Genomic DNA, 17,875 nt, shown 5'->3' on the forward strand with positions numbered 1-17,875 from the left:
ATTTATGGACACATACCAAGGCTTTTTAACGCAATACTCACTACCAATGTACTTCACTCTGAGATCTCACATGTACTACCAGTGCACTGCATTCAGAGGTGTCACAGGTGCCACCACACACTGTACTTATAAATGTCCTGCTTTCAGAAATGTCACAAGCACCGACAACCTGCCATAATGTGAAAAATCACAAATTCTAAAATAAATGCCCTGCCAGCGCAAATGCCATAAGGTAGACATGACAAGAGGGCTAACTGATTAAACGCTCTCTGCTAGCATCTGCTTTGGTCTGCAGGACATACATTTGTATGGCAAAAAAATCTTCCCCTCAAGAAAGCCATTGGAATTGCCAATATGGAGGAGTCCAGTGTCTGAATGGAAGAAAAGGAAGTGAACTAAATAGAAAGGGGTCAAGAAGTAGCTATCACATAAACAAATGCAGCAGTAATCAACAGGAAGACTTTCAACAGTACAACGACTTACAACAATAGGCTTGGTGGAAATAGTATGAGTGATGATCCTAACAGGATGTGTAGTAGATGTGTTGATACTTTTCATAATTCAAAGTCAAGAAACTGCTTTCCATTTAATAAAGAGTGTAAGAAATGCGCTAGGAGAAGATATTTTGAAAGGATGAGTAGCTCCACAAACAAATGTAATCATGCTTCATTGATGAAGAGGACAAATATGTAGAACAATGATTGAACATAGGAGCTGAAGAAGAACAACAATGGATGTGCAGGCCAAAACTTCTAATAATGGTATACAGGTGGATGGATTTCATGGTAGAATCTGGCTCAATGATCACCACAGTACCGAACACTTATGGATAGAGACTTGGAGAAGGTAATCCTCAGAACCCAAGGATATTAATCCAATTAGTTATCAAGCATTGAGTATTGATGTGCTAGGATAAATGTGTTTGGACTTTGGCCTTGTATTGTTTATTATTCCTGAGAGGATTAATCGGGCTCACCCATCTAAGGCTGGGTTTACCAGAAGGACCTTCAGGTTATTATCAATTTCCAATGTAAAAATCAGGTCATGGTAGTTGACAATATGATTGTAGAGGAAATCGTGGGTAATACCAGAGAAGTACTTTTTTTTGTGGGGACGGGGAGAATATTTTGCTTATGTTTCTAAACCGAGAATTGATAAGAAATTAGCCTTGTAGCGCTACCCAGGCAGTTATTTTCTGATGCCCGGCTGGCAAAGACATATTGATTGTGGTCTATGGAACAATAAAGATCAAGAAAAGACAGACCTCTTGAGTAATATTTAAAAAAAAGAAAAAAGAACCTGCCAGTGTGAGATGAACAGGCAGGGAGTTTCTGGTGATGAGTTAAGGAGGTATGAATTGGAATCAAGACTACAATGTCTTGGTATTCGGCACCCCGAGCGTTGATACCATCCGCCCAAGCCTGCTGAGCAAAGTTTTGGGCCCCAGCACTTTCACCATTTTTTTTTTACAAATTAAGCACTGTTTTTCTATCGTGTGCTCAGTCATGATGAGATTAGCCCCTTAAGTCCTTTGTAAACTTTTTTCCAACAGCACTGTGCATGCTGGTGTTTCTGTGCTCATACTTACAATCTCAAAAGTGAAACTACAAATCCGAGAATTTAACGGGGCTTTGGCCAAAAAGCTAAGCTTGGATTGACCCGAATCACACGCGACATACGCTGAATCGAAACTATCCAAGCTTTGCAGCTTTCAATACGTCACTACAGGATGCGCGCTACCACAGTGCTCCAATTACTTGTGCTTTTACTACGATGTAGAAAAAAGAAAATATGATGATTATCATTGGTGTTAAGTAGAAAACTGCAGGAAAAGTTGTTCAAGAGCTATAAAATATTCGCTCAGAAATTGGATATCCCGCAAATGTAGAACTGAATAATAGTACAACTGCTCTTGAAGGGCAGCAGGGCATAAAGCCCGGGTGTTTGTGTGCACAGCATGGGCTGAAGCTCCAGTCCTCACCAAGCAGCCCTTTGTGACAGCAGGACAGTGACTGACAGAAAGTGATGAGCACAACCGCCGAACAAAAAATGAATCCCTCAAGAGAATGCAGAAAGAGAGGGCCGGGCGAGCCAGACACTTTGCCAACCGAGGGGAGCGGAATGTGCCGTTGCGCGAGTTGTCACCGTTTCAGACTCTGCTTCAGGTGAATTTTTCTTTCGGGTGCTCGAAACACCACCAACGTGCTTGTTTTCGTTTTTTTGGGGGGTTTTCTAAACACCTTTGCACTCTTACACACTAGAGTTATGCACTGCAAATGGACACATTGTTTTTACTGCAACTGGGACAATGTGGCAATGAAGCATTCATTGTTCGCGAAGTAGTTGAAACATTCTTTCAAGTGTGCATAGTTTACACTGTTTCTCATTATTCCAGAGGTAAAGACAAAAGTCGGACGATGAGCAAGAGGATTGTCAAAACAGACATGGCGGAGCCGACCTGCCCTTTAAAAGACAAGCCTGGTAGTGGCGCGCGTGCACTCGTGTCCGACGCTGCAAGAGAAAAAAAACAGATGGCAGGCTGCGCGTAAGCGCAAGCCTTAGGCCGTGGGCGGCTACAATTCCAGGCAAAGGTGGGACATGCACCCACCTTTGCCCAATCGCGTGCTGTCTTTTTTTAGAAAGACACACGCAAAGACCAATAAGAAAAAGACAACAAAAAAAAAAACACATGCACGAGCGTGCAAAAAGTCCAGAGCGATTCCAAGAAGTCGTTTTACCTAGAGCAACGCATGCGCGCTACGCTAGGCTCGACCTAAAAGCACACAGGGAATGCTATGGTTATATAGTGACCACTGGGGGCAGGGTTTCTGTTAGTATTCCTGTTTTTTGCTGTCTACAAAGGTAGGAATTACCTCACATCGTTATGACTGGGACGAAGGTAAGGGACGCAGAGGTAATGGTAATTTTGTTTTGATATTCTTCCTCCTGGGTTATGGTTTTTAGACTGATTTTTTCCTAGTATGGCAGGCGGTATTAGACAGAAGCACCTTATTTCAAGTTACAAACGTATTTGCCTGCTTTGCATTAAGTGTTCGGTATCCATGCGCATTTTCTTATTTATTACAAGTACTTGCTGTTTTCTGGCATGAAGAAATAACATTCTTAGGTATTTTGGCAGGCTCTTAAGAACTAGAAGATTTTAGTTTTCCATCACAACTGCATGCAAAACATATCATTCAGGCCCATATATTTGAAAAGTGATTTAAAATGCACAGCTTCACCTGAATTTTTCCAAACCTTTTATGGCAGAGAACAGTGTCGGTCAACACCAAACTCTCCTGGGGATAGTTGAGCTTGTTTCGCTTTCTCACTGAAATGTAGGCTGGTATAAAATGTGTTGCTAAGGTTGTTTTCGATCCCAACCCTTATTTTAAATATAACAAAGGACAGGACTTTATTGCATTGTTATGACTTTGAAGTTTCCTACTATTCTGGTAGTAGCACTATGCTAAGGGGAGGATCAGCTCACTAGAAAAATACATTTTAAGAGTCTAATTTTTCACACTGTCTAAACTCAAAAAAGTGTGAGTACCCTAGAAAGACAGAAATCGAATGTACTCACCCACTGTTGTGGTGACACTGGCTGCCTTAAGACCCATTAAGTCCGGCAACTGGTCAATGATGATTTCTCGGCTTGCCGTCACCTTGTGAACTCGTTCAATGCTTCTTCTCTGCCAGTCGGTCCAGTAGATGTAATCTCCAAGCAGCGTGAATCCAAATATATGGGGCAACTTGTCTTCGAGAAGGGTGTGTCTCATTGTTCCATCAACATTTATAACCTAGGAAAGAAGAACCAAGAACAACTGAAACTTGGCTCTAAGAAATTTACGGAATGTGGCCTTCAGTGTAAGAGATGCATTCTAAGAGGCGTTCAATGCCCCGAAATCTTTGACACTTTTTGGGGTGAAACTGTCAACTTACTTCATTAAAAAGCAACATACAAAATAAATACAAAACAAATATTTTTCTTAATAGAACGCAAACTTCTCAATAGAACTAACGTTGGGGCCGAAGGAATACAGTGGCAGAAGCAAACTGGTCTTTCCTATAGATCAGAGCCTCTCAAGTGGCACCATTTAGCGTTTGGATGGCTGCCCTAAGATCTCATCACCTGGCGTTTTTTCAGGGTGTACATATATTTGATGAGACTGTGTGGGAGCACTCAGTCAAGGTAGCATCAGCATTTATGGTAATCAGGTGCAAGATAACAGCAAGGCCCCCAGTGAATTCTGCTGCTATAAGTCACTGACTGGATTGGCTTCCAAAACTATGCAGACATTCAATTCCAGCATGCATGTGACTTGGAGATGGAGGCTTGGATAACTGTGAGCGAGTTAAGTTTTTATGAGGGTAAAACAGACTTATTATTGATTGACCCTTTTGAAAAGTATCCACCTTTTTCTCTCACATACCCACCACTACAACTCAAAATGTCTGAATTCTACAAACCTGTGTTAACTTGTGTGAGGTGCCATTTACCACAAAGGATAATTAGGAATTTTGACGCGCTGTGAATAACAAGTTTTCCTGCTACTGGATTTATGGATACTTATTTTACCAATCTCAGAAAATGGAAAAGCTGAGACGCCAAAATTGGATTGAAAACCTACGTCCACCAGGACAACTGTAGATCCCTCCTGAAAGCACAACATCAGCATATACAGCCACAAGAACAGGTTACTTACCTTCTGCAACTCTCTCTCTCTGGTGGATACTTTATTCAACGCAGATTTATCCCTGCTCTCCCACCTCCCCATTCTGTGGAGTGGTCTTCTTAGGTGGCACTGTGTACCTAATCACATGCTTGGTTCAACCACCAGAAGTGACCAAGCGAAACTTCATATAAGCCCCATCCAAGTGCAGCCGGTTCTTGCTGGACTCTTTCTGCGCCCTCAGAAGTGGAGGGCAACAGAAACAGAAGTATCAGTGTGCAGATCTCTAATTTGAGGGAGTTTCAGATGGTAAAAAGAGACTACTCCACAGAACGGTGAGATAGAAAGGCAGAGAGGAATCTGCAGATACTGTTGGACCTTGTGGTCGAAGCAGTAATGCTTCGTGAACCTGTGTACTGGCACCCACGTAGCGTCACAACAGATGTCAAGGACAGGCACTCCGCTTGGCAACATATTGGTGGCAGCATTAGCCCCAGTGCAATGGGCTCTCTTATTTTTCAGAAGCTGGTAATTGGCCAGTGCACAGCAGATCTTCATGCAGAAGACCATCCACCGAGACAGAGTCCTTTTTGCAATTTCTTTCCCTTCCCAGAGAACCCCACAAAAATCTGATCATCCAACCAATGGTCCTTGGTACAAAACTTTTAAAAGTGTAAAGCTCTTTTAGGATCCAACCAATGAAGACTTTCTTCCAATTTTGAGAGGCGAGGTGGGACAAAGAACACCGGGAGAGTGATGAATTGACCAACATGTAAAGGAGTCATTAGGCCTCAGTACCACTGTGCCCGGAATAAAGGTGGTGTATTGCAGATGTACCAACAGAGGTTGGAGTTCGCTCATGCGATGAACTGCAATGAGGAAGACAGTCTAAGTTCAGAATAAGCAACGAGCAGCTGTGCAAAGGGAGTGCACAGGAGGAACGTCAAAACCAAATTAAGTTCCCACAGTGGCATCACAAAGCGTTTGAGAGGGAACATATGTGTTTACATTTCATTAACTGCCTCACAGATGATTTAAACAAGGACGGCTGGTCGATCAAATGCAAAAAGCCAAGAAGTTACAAATGACCTTTAAAAGTGCCCCCTGCAAGGCTTTGCTGGGCGAAAAACAGAACAAACAATAAAACGTCCAACAGTTTGGCTTGTAAGGGGTCTGTCTTGCTGTCTCCACAACAGGCCACAAATTCGTCCCAGAGCTCAGTATAAACGGACTACTTTGTAGACGGATTCCTGCAAACAAGGATGACATCCACAACCTCAAGTCGTAGATCAAATGCAGTCAACTGCTACCGCTCTCTCTCCTACATGGAGATATATTTTGCGCAGGTTTGCGTGCATAACCCTATCTTGCTGCTGCAACAGAAACTCCTACGAGAGTGGTAGCCTGATTGCAGGAAAGACACTCCTGCCCTGAGGTTCTGGGTACCATGCACTCTTTGCCCAATCGGATGAGTTAGGACTGGTCACGCCTAACCTCTTCAGAACTCAGTGGAGGAGAGGTGGGAAGACATACAAGCATCCTGTGCTCCAGGACAATGCATCTCCTAACAAGAGTTTTTGCATCAACTCCATCACACAAGCTTTGACACAGTCTATTCGCAACAGTGATGAAAAGATCCAGCCAGGTTTCTCCCCACTGTCGGAAGATGCCCCGCACCATCTCGGGATGCAGACATCATTTGTGATCCGCATAGTGCCTCCGGGGAAGATTGTTTAGGTTTTCAAGGTTCTTATCAGGTGGTTATTTAGCAGGGATATGCCCAGATCCTACAGCCAACCCTAGAGGCAAAGAGCCTCTTGCCACAACCTAGGACCCGGGCTGTATATTGCATTACACGGCAGTGGTGTTGTCTGTGAGATAGCTTCCAGCCTCCCCTTGAAGGACAAAAGGAAGACGTTAAGCCCAAACAAATGGCCCACAACTCCAACAGATCGATACAGAGCTGCGTTTCCGCAAATACTAAAGTCCTCTGAAATCAACCTCTCCAATCCAACAGTAACACATTTGTCACCACTATCAGCTTTGAGTAAAGAAGAGTCTGTCGCTGGACCAATTACAATCGAGCAGCCACTACTGCAGATCGCGTGCAGTCACCTCTAAAACCTGGATGGCAGCTGACAGATTGCCTTAGTGCAGTGACTTGAGATCCCACTGCAGACACCGCAAATGTCACCTAAAGTAGTCGGCAAGCAGGATGCTAACAGGTCAAGAAGCCTCGGAATTGCGCGAACGGAGATTCAGGACAGAGGCTGAAACATCTGGATAAGAGACTGAATGTCCTGGATCTTGTAGCAAAGGAGAGAAAGCCATGAACTGCACTGTGTCAAAGATGGCTCATAAAAAAGGAATGCAAAAAGACCAATTGATGGACAGAATGCAGAACAATGTCATACATTCACCCTAGTACAGAGACTTGGGCCTAAATCCATCGCTGTTTTGCTCACCATGCCATTCAAGTTTGGACCCAGCCATATGCAAATCAGTCTTGACCCTGCACCCAATGGGTACAGTCCAGCCCGAACTGCCAGGCCTGGTCCTCCCTGGACTGGAAACAAGCATCCTAGGACCAGTTTCGGGCTTTCAGCCCTCATCAGCCAGGGTAGCTTGACTCCAGTGGCATGGAGAGCTGGTCATAGTCTGAGCTAAAAAGACAGTGAGGGCACCTCTGCAGTAGTGGAAGCTCAGACTCTAGTTGTATGGAGACCGAGTGTGCTATAGGGATTTTGTAGCCTGACCTCGGTAGGGTGAAGCAGCCGCAGGTTCAGAGTCAGACATCGGAGTCAGTATTGTATTTTCCTCCGGCAGCGCCAGCACTGGTGTTTTTGAAGAAGGGACCAAAGCAGATGTCCGAGCTGGGTTGGAAGTCTGCACCAGCGTCAGTGCTAAACCCGTGAGGGGTTCAGAAGGCACAGAGGAATGATCCACCACAAATCTGATCCTCTGGGTCCAAAGCCGTGACTGACATCTGTTTTCTGCAGTCATAGTTTGAAGCCCATTGTTTTAGAAGGGACCATTGCTCCCTTGCTTACTGGATTTTATTTTGGGAGCCGTTAAAGGAGCGAAGAAAGTGGGAGTAGCTCCAGATCTGCGTTCAAGGTTCGGAAAGAAAGGGAACCGACATCTGCACAGAGGGATGCCGCGTAAAAGCAGCTCTGCTCAGTCTCTTCTGTGGATGGAACGAAGCCTGAGTGGAGCTGCACTCTGCCACCTAGGGACGTTAATTAGTACTGCTATGAAAAGTTCCCAGATTCGGTCTAGCACCTGAGGAATAATGTAAGGGAGAGGAATCTGTGGTTAGAAGTATTAAGACACTCTCGCCCACTCTCTCTCGCTCTCTCTCTACAGCAAACTTTTCACTTTCTTCATGAACTTAAAAAGAGACCGGGTGGTCATTACATATGGTATGTGCATGAACGAAAGATTGTGACCGTCTACATGTGATATGTTTACTCTAAACACTTCAAGGGAATGCTTCCTCCATGAATGCAACAATGGTAAGAACTTAATATTTAAGAAAACTCATAGGGTCGTCGTTTGGTATCCTAACAAATGAGGTCTTGTGTGTCCCTTTTTAACACAACTCTCCCCCGCACTGGCAGGCAATTCAAGCTTCTTTGGGTGGAGTTTGCATGCAGTATTTTTGGTAATGTGTACCGTTGATATTCCAACCAAAGAAGCATTACCATTATCAAGTGTACCGCCCTGGACAGTGCTGACAACGCTGCCTCTGTAAGACTGAGGGTGTGAGAATCCGTCTAAACAGTTTTATTGTACTCATGACATGGTCCAGGGGTATTCATATACTTACTCAGGTACATACTGCAGTCACACGTAACCGAGCCCTGGCCTGCTCTGTGGCGTAATGAGGATTTTCTCTACATGGCCTTTAAGCCTTTTATTTTTTTCACTTTAGCTTTGGGGACATCAATAAAAACTCTTACACAAGTTAAGTTTTGATCAGTTCACATTAATGCAACACACATGCCAAATATGAAGGGTGTTTTATAATTGGCAACCAATTGTCTTGGACGTCTTATTACCTTGTGATGAGAACTTGCATTCGTCGTTTGGTGTAGGTCTAGCACTACGTCAACTTTCTGGGTTCAAATTAAGAGTGTGCTGGGGTGAGTGGAAAATGTAAGTTGTGTAAAGTACGATACTATCTACAAGAGGTAGAGGACATCCAAAGAAAATGGAAACGGGTATCTAGAAACAGTCACGAAGCTTAGAAACGTATTAAAAGACCGATAGGTTACATAGTATGTACTACGTCATGTGTGTTGCATATGAGAGAGTATGCCTGGGTATTTTAGAAAGAAGGTCCTCTGCATGGAGTGTTAAACAGTAGTGCTCGCGACGTAAACTGAGAATGCGCCGCTTTCTGTCATGCGTTTCTGAAAAAAGGAGCAGGCTTTTTATTTTTCAGCCATTCTAAAGCAAGCGTCACGTGAAACGTACATCCATGCCTCGCAGAGACGTAGCCATCAGCAGTGACCTAATACACCCCAATCGTAGCTTTTTAGGTCGAGCATTAGAGACCTCTTGTATATACTTTAGTATATACTTATTAAATACTTATATGTATATGTACTTTGCGGGCTCTGGAGATCACCCTAGGACATATCTGCTTCCGCTTAGGGACTTTTTTTTTCTGTTCAACTGCCTCTAGTTAACTGTTGTGACAGAAAACGACCAGCAGAGGTCAGTAAATTATCAGAATTGCTTTCTGCTGAGGGACTTTATTTTTTAAAAATTTTCTGGCAACTGCCTCTATTTAACTTTCTGGATAGAAAACGACCAGCAGAGGTCAGTGAAGTACCAGAATCACTTTAGCATTCTCTAGATTCCAGTCCACAGAAATGGTCTTCCACGAGCACCCGTAGACAATAATATTTTGTTCAACTCTTGTATTTTCAATGATACGACCACTGAAGGCCTTGATTTCATATTAAAAACAGAGCTTTGGACTATACAATTTCCTGCTGAAAGGCAATATTTCTCTCCATGTGTTCCCATACCTCGCGTGTCACGCAGATTGGTGCTTACTTTCCCTCCAGGTTAAAGGACAGTAGATGTTTCAGCGCCTAGCCTAATGTACTGCATAGCTAAATGCATACAAGGTCCCACAGGCGAGACCAATTGCATTACAAATGCTTGTTATTTTTTTATCAACCAAACCGTTGGGGGGTTTCATTGGGGGGGTGAGTGGGGGGGGGGGGGGGGCATTTTTCCTGCGAGCATTAGGGTCTATGGCACCATATTTAAGCAGTTTGGTGAGTTTGTGACACGCTAGCAACTGCTAAAATAATATTGATGTGCGAAGTCTAGGAACAAACCAAGAAAATACAGGCGTCACAAATGAGTGAAGTGCACATGGCACAAATCCATCAAATAAAAAATAAATAAAAAAGTGAACGTAGGACGAAATAAATGCAGACACTCCTCTTACCAAAGTTATAATCCTAATCAACAATATTATTAACATCAAGTATAACTAAATAGATTTCTGCTGCTTTTCTTCATATGGACTGTGACAAACGAAAGGAGGTTCATATGATTGCTATTAAACGCACTGACCTTAAATCGCAACCAGAGGCTTACACTGGAGACTACTACCTGTAAATACGCATTTTGTTCTGGTTTTCCTTTGCTTCTCGCACTCAGCTAGAGTTCATTTTTTTGTGCGTGCTAGAAATCGTGAGCTTGTAACTCCCCAAGCTCACACAAGGACGGCGGTGACAGGCTTTAAAAACGCCTTTCAGTATGTAGCTCGTGTTTAAAGTTAAAAACAATGCATATGTGTTTGTACGCCCATACATTTGACTTGTAATACAATTGGGTCTCAACGCCTTGAATATGAAGTAGCAACAAGCGCGATATGCACGCTCTGCATATATATATATATCCAAGCTCCAAGTACCCAACGTACAAGGAGCACTCGAACGGCAACAAGCTCACGAAGAGCCTTAATGGTATACAATCCGCCGGCACAACGATGACTTTAAGCAGGTCAATTTGCCATGGATGCCTGACGCGTTTCGAAGTGTCCCAACTCCTCTTCAGAGGCTTTAGCAATTGAAGGCGCATAGGACACCGCCCTCAACATTTGAACGCTCCAATGCATGCCCTGGATGGGACGCTCTGCCGCGGCTAACAGAGCATTATGGGCCTTGTAGTGTCCTTTGTCTGCATATAGAGCGCGCAATGTTGCTGCTGTAACAGTCATAGCCCACAGATGGGCCTCTGTGTACCGGTGGATATGCTAAATCCGCTGCTGCCCCACGAAGTCGGTCTGCTCGATATCAGACCGTGTGGACCCCACATCCTGGGGTGGTGCTCCTTTGCGGCAGGGTATCCCGCGTATTTATCCAAGCTCCAAAGTACCCAACTTCTCTTAAGGGGGCCACACGGTCTGTTATCGAGCAGGCCGACTTCGTGGGGCAGCAATGGATTTTTACATACCCACCTGCACACCGCCTTCAATTGCCAAAGCCTCTGAAGAGAAGTTGGGACACTTCGAAACATGTCAGGCATCCATGGCAAATTGAACTGCTTAAAGTCATTGTTGTGCAGGCGGATTGTATACCATAAAGGCTCCTCATGAGCATGTTGCCGTTCGAGTGCTCCTTGTACTTTGGAGCTTGGGGAGACAGACAGACACACACACACACACACACACACACACACACACACACACACACACACACACACACCCATGTTGGGCTAGCAGGATGTCCAAGGCTTGCTTAATGGTGCAGTTGGTCAGTAGAGTTCAGAAAGGTTTACCACCCAAGCCTAGACCATGTTTGGAAGTCCAAAACAACATTTACAAATAAATTGTCCAATCAGACATTCTGTAGCACGTGGCTGCTTTTAAAAGCTTTCAGGGAATACAATATTGTTCTCATGGCTTTATTGCAAACTTCTTAAAAACCTCTTGGGGTCTTGTTGGAACAAGCCTCCAAATCACAGTATCATTCTTGTCCTCACTGCCTCTCTCTGGTTTCAGGGTCTATTGACCTTCGGACCTCCTCCTTCGGCAATGAGTTTGGATGAATGAAAGGGGAGGCTTTGTAGCTCGATGACCGCAGATTTAGTTCAAATTTATCACCTATGGATGAAGGTGCAAACCATAAACCTCATTAATGGATCGCCTAATTGCACACAGTTGACAAAATTGGGACGGAGGGATAGCAGACCTTCATCTCAGCATATTCATTATGCTGTCATTGTGAGCCTTGCCCCTCAAAGGGACATGGTTCACAATTAGTGCCAAATCGTGAAATTGATGTTGGAGAGAGCAAGGTGGGGTCCATGGCACGATGGACAACCGGCACCCGCACAGAGGAATCCGACATATATTGAGAGTTCACACTTTGTGAAGAATAAGTCCCAATTCTCAGTACACGAAATGGTTACAAACTACTGAGGGAAGGCGGTAACCATTCGGAAAAGTCCATAGCACTGGTTTTTCAAAAACAATTTGTGCCTCAGGCTCTAGATGCGAGGCATAGGAACCTCTTTTCGGACTCAAGTCTACCTTTCTGTTACAATCTTTAATTTCTGTACCACGCTCGTCCTCATTGTTCTCTAATCCAACACTTTCTTTGCAGTATCTTTTATCGAATGTCTCATCAAATCGGCTTTCACAACAGCTCTGTTCTTGGCCCAATGTAACGTGTGCTTTTAACCACATCTAGTAAGGACTGGCAACAAAATAAAATAATATTTATGTTTCTCGACGATGATCACACCCTTTTTATTTCAAAAGTAAACAAAATGTGGGTTCTTTGTGCGGTACCCAGATTGTCTTGCCAACTAGAAATAACAATGTAACTGTGGTTACTGCTAGATACAGGTGTCTCTGGGTGCAAAGCAACACAGTCTCTGGACTCCTAAGTCACTTTGCAAGTTTTCGTCTATTGATAAGCCAAGTTCAACAGCAAAGAAAGTTGAGTCATAAAGATGGACATGTTTAGTGAAATGGCTCCTTCACTTATTTGTGGCAATTTCTGAAGTGATTGGAACCTTAGGTGACCAAACTGCTGTGTACCCTGGGAGACCTACATTTAGTAGAGCGCTCACCCTCAGGACTGGCACAGGCAGCTGAAGCTCCCCATAGGCCAGCTCCAGAAATGAACGTTGTGGCAGCAATTACCCCCTGGCAGGGAAGCTCCACAATTATTCATTACATGATACTATGAATGAAAAATGTATTTTCTTTGTATTGTGCCACAGAAAAATATATTACACAAAATGTAATATATGTTACAGCAAACATTCAAAATATTAAAAACATAAAATAAATTATAAACCTACAACAGATCTAGACTCAGGAAAGTAAATAAAACTGATTACATCCGTTATAGGCCTCATGAGGGTGTGCTTGAATGGTGTTGTAACAGCACAGAAAGAACACATGTACTGTGGCTTGCTTTGGGCAACTGCCCAGGTGACATTTCACATCTGGGAGCCAGACTGTGTAGACTTCCTAACATTGTTGGCAATAGAACAGCACTTTTCTCTGAATTACCACCTAGAGAGATAAATAAGGGAAATAAGCCCAGGCCAACCTAAGACCACTTAATTAGATTGGTGGGAACGGCACTGTCAGCTGTGCGGTAGAATCACGCCTACTGTAATCTCTACCAGATTCACCTGCAACTCTACATATAAGCACGGCACTATTGCGTAGTCTAAACTGTGCACCAATGGTTAGGTGTTAGTTCCACCTAATTTAATAGTTAGACTTTGACTAGCAAGTACAATGAATTTGAAACGTACTTTTTACGTCGATCAAATTATCATCCACATTAAAGATTAGCAATAACGGATGGCTACCTACGGAAGGCGCACAGGTACGTAGTTCAACCAAGCGTTATGGGGGAATCAGTAATATATAAAGCAAAAGGGAAAGGAAGCAAGAGCACAGCCTTGCTTTAGTGCGTTAGTAACACACACAGGGATGAACTTACTTTTTGCTCCAGTCCAACGCCAAGTGTTGAAACTGAGGGGAAATGGGGATTTTAACAGTCCATTCAGAATGTCCCAATCCAACTAAAGGTGAGAGAGAAGGCCATATGGGATTTCTGCAGTCTACAATCTACTTTAAGGATTATCCCTAGTGTCATAACGTTTTGTAGTGGACAAATTGATTGTGAGCTCTCTGAAACCATCCAGTTATGCTAAGACTACATACATCTAAAAAACCAAGGTAGACAAAGGTTTGAAAAACACATCTTCCATAACCTGCTGTCCTACCACCGGATAAACGTATGCAACGATCGCGAACAGCATTACGGAACTGATAAACCTGAAACTTGGCAAGATTTTGGAGTAGGAGTCTTATTTTTCATTTTGCACCTCTCCGTTTACCATGAAAGGGCAACCAGACAATACAGAACTCATTCTCAAAAACATTTGCATTAAAAGGCTACATACAGTAAATAAGCTTTTCATAATATAACATCTTTCACCACTTTTTCCTCCTTAAATCCCATTTGCCCTGGATTTCAACAAGGCCCCACACAAATTGGGGAGAGGAATTGGCCTAACGGTTAGGGCGGTTGACCTCGAATCTGGAGAAATGGGTTCGAGTCTCAGCAATGACACTGAACATCCTGTGATTCTGGGCAAATCACTTAATCTCCCTGTGACTAACGAAAATGAATGTGTCCTCATGTAATGCAACTGGTGCTATGTAAAGCGTTCGGATACACGATTCGGGTCAAGTTTGCGCTATATAAAACTCTATAAAATAAAAAATAAAGTTGATTCCTTTGAACATGATTCAGAAATGGTCGTATCACCGGCTAGGTTTCTTCTTCACAATTATGCCCTGGAATCTGATTAGCTGGTATTGGCTAGAAGTGATTTTCAGTTTGATAGGGTTGGTGTCCTGTATTTCTGTTCCATGACTGATTAGTAAAAGTCTAGTTGAATCCAGCCACTGGTCAGAAACCACCTTAACTAACAGAATTACCTCTGATGGTGAAGCCAGGCCAGCACAGGTCGAAATTATGCTCTTCCTACTTTTTCAATTAAAGCTCAGAATGCCCAATACACAATCTGAGGACAAAATGAATGTGAGCTCTAAGAATTTGAAAGGGATTCTGTAGCTTTTAAAACTCGATCAAGCTGCCCTAGATTTGCCAAACAGACGAAATGTCGAGTTAATTCCCACAAAGCATCATCAGTACTACTGTGTGCCAAATCGCTGTAGCTCCACGACTCTGCAATGTCCACAAGTAATTCACGAAAAAGGCAACAGCCTGAAAGAAGTACAACTTCCACAACAAATTCCAAGTATCTCAACACATAACTAACGCATGATAAATAAGGGTATCTGAGTAAAACAAGCATTTGCAATGCAATAGGTCTCGCAGTTACACGAGTTAAAGCTATTGGCATTGTAAATGACAATGCCAATAGGCATTGTTATTTGCAATGTCAATAGCTCAATCTCGCGTGCCGTAAATGCGAGACCTAATGCATTGCAAATGCTTGTTCTCCCAGTTGCGCCTGGGATCCCGAGTGCTATCGATTTCTGTTGTTCAGAAGGGCAAAGCCATTGAAGACAAATAAGGCTTTTGGCACATTTGGTGCCTTTGAGCAGCAGAACTCAAGGAGAATGCATTGTACTGATCGCCCGTTATGCAGAGTCACGTTTCAAACGGGGAATGACGAAACGCGCCGTTTAAGAATGCAGAGGTCCTGCTTTTGATGTTATCTGATTTCTGCTTTTATTCGTGCACGAGAATGTGATCAATTGACTTGCTGGTTCCAACCAAGGTCGTTGCGCATACGTAAGCTGAGTAATTGGGGAAGGTGAAAAGAGATACATGGATATGTTAGTAGCGTTACGTCACACTGGGCCTCTGTGTGGCTATGAGCATAAAGTTCTACTTAGGAATCATGCCCAGACTTTTTAAAAGGTTAACAGCTGGCTATTTATTTCCCGCTGGGATTGGTGGCAACCCTACATTCAACACTCTTCAAAGAACAAACAACCTGAGGACTGGGGCTGCAAATAAAAGAACAACATTACAGCTAAAGCTTCCAGGACAAAATGAAAGCAGAAAAGGGAAGCCTTGGCAAGGTCAATAGGTCTTGCCTTTTGCATAAGCAAAAATTAAAAAAAGCACAATGATGTAAACGAACATGCATGTGCATGTTTATGTCATTCAGCTGCGGCAGCTATTTTCTTTCTTTGTAAAATACCGTTCCAAGATGGCAGATGCCCATCTAGGAACAGTAAATGAAAAGTGCATGAAATGCCTTTATTTACAACGGAGCAGCTTTGAAGAAAATTACATCTGCCTGGCCCACCAAAAAGAAGAAATGAAAATAAAATGGGAAGAGGAGGGGTGAGGAGCAACAGAAGGCCACGGTGCTGTGTGGAGGAACAGTGAACAGTGAGGGGCGGTGAAGAATTGAGTGCATTGAGGGGAAGCAATACACAGTGTGGGTTTGTGACGAGGAAATCAGCACATGGGGAACAAGCAGGAAGTGGGATAAGGGAGGGGGTGGCAAATGGTGTGCACTTTCGCGGGCACTTTGATGTTCGCAGTGGCCGCGCGGCTCACTGAGAACATCAAAGCGCCCGCGAAATGTACACGCAGGCTGCCAAATGGTGCGCGCGCCCGGCGCACATGCACTGTAGTTGGGGGCCTGAAAAGCACTCGTTTGCACTTCCAAATCCCCGTTTTCTATAGCTCTCGCCAGAGCAGCGCTAAAGCGCGGGCTCAGGCGAGACCTAAAAAACAAGGGGCAGTGGCAAGACATGCACAGAATATTATGCTTCAGATAAAAGAGGAAACTCACTGCTCTGGTTTCGACCAATCGCCAGCGAACACTTGAGGTATTATCAGCACATCTCTATTTATAAAGTCAGAAAAGCAGCATTAGCTTAGACTTCCTCCCAAGTGTCACCACTGCTCATCATGGAGCCCACGTGGGGGCAAGGATCAGCAGTGACCATTTGTCTCACATAAGGGGACATTGACTTGTTATTTAGGATTGCGACAGCGCACAGGTGATCTTTGCCAAACCCCACTGGGCTCTCAAAAATGCTCTGTGCGTTTATCCTATCTCCTTTTGTAAAAGAACCATTTCTGTTTTCCTTTAACACAGCGTACGGGAAACATGTTTATTTTACAAGCAGGCAAAGGGTCTCCGATTACTGTTGTCTGGCTTTTTGGTTGTCATCCAGGGCTCATTTTCAGGCTATCCATCACCAGCATTCCACAAGAACATGCACAAACCCGCAGAGGCCTCCCTCCCCAGCTGTTCCAAAAACATGGCAAGGAAACTACACACGCTCCCTTCCTTTTATTGACTTCGTGTCTTTTTATGGAGTTTTCTTGTGGCGTTTTGCATCGCTACTATCGCATTACGTTGTTTCGGGGGAAAGAAGTTCATTTATAAATAGTCAATAAACAGTGTGTTTTGAATGCGTTTGTTTCCTGGGAAAGACTGGTCCAAAGAAGATGCGTGACAGACACTCCGAGATCTTCTGAAAGTCGCTATACCTGAGCTTGAGTTATCAGTTTGGAAAACTACAAGGCATCTCCCCAGTACTGCTAATGTAAGCTTGAGAACGAAGAATTGTCAATTTCAAATTCCATCCCTATCCAGGCAATGGTTTAGACCTCAAAATAGTTGATCAGCCTGGCGTTCACCATCTGCAACTTTATACCCCCTAGCAAAAGATGCAAGACATACTATCCTAATTACTTCATGGCAAAGTAAATGACATAAGGGAAGACCTTAAGCCAGGTACTAACATCTCAAAAGACACTGACTGTTCCAACAAAATGACTTCTAATAACATAGATGATTTATTTACATTTCGTCTGCACAGCTGCAAAATCTCTTGTAAAGAAAAAAAAACATCTTAAGAGGGGCTTAAAGACCACCCATTGCTTACCTTTACTTATTATAGGTGGTTTCCCATTTCACTCTTGTTTCCTTGCTTCATATTGGTCATTGCCTCCTTCTTACCTCTGGCTTTCTCGTGGGTCATCGTCTGTGTCCTTGCTGTGTAGAATGGACCAAGTACAAATTCCTGGCTGCAGCAACTGTCCTTCCGGTGGACGCTGGCTTCTGCAGGTACTCTGTTACTTTTCGATATGCACTCTTTGTGAGAGCATGTCTCTTCCACAGTCTCTCTCCTTTACCCC

The 17,875-nt window shown here is 43.6% G+C and overlaps 1 protein-coding gene across 1 annotated transcript in view; it reads right to left on the reverse strand.

Moving 5' to 3' along the window:
* The window catches only part of LRP5 (LDL receptor related protein 5), a 382,460-nt gene that overhangs the window by 123,369 nt on the left and 241,216 nt on the right, over positions 1-17,875 (reverse strand). Inside the window, exon 8 of the mRNA XM_085644789.1 lies at positions 3,584-3,800. Within this exon, the coding sequence (XP_085500915.1) occupies positions 3,584-3,800 (217 nt within the window). The remainder of the gene's footprint in view (positions 1-3,583; positions 3,801-17,875) is intronic.

This window comes from Triturus cristatus, chromosome 3_1 (genome assembly GCF_964204655.1).
Source record: "Triturus cristatus chromosome 3_1, aTriCri1.1, whole genome shotgun sequence".
Lineage (NCBI taxonomy): Eukaryota > Metazoa > Chordata > Amphibia > Caudata > Salamandridae > Triturus > Triturus cristatus.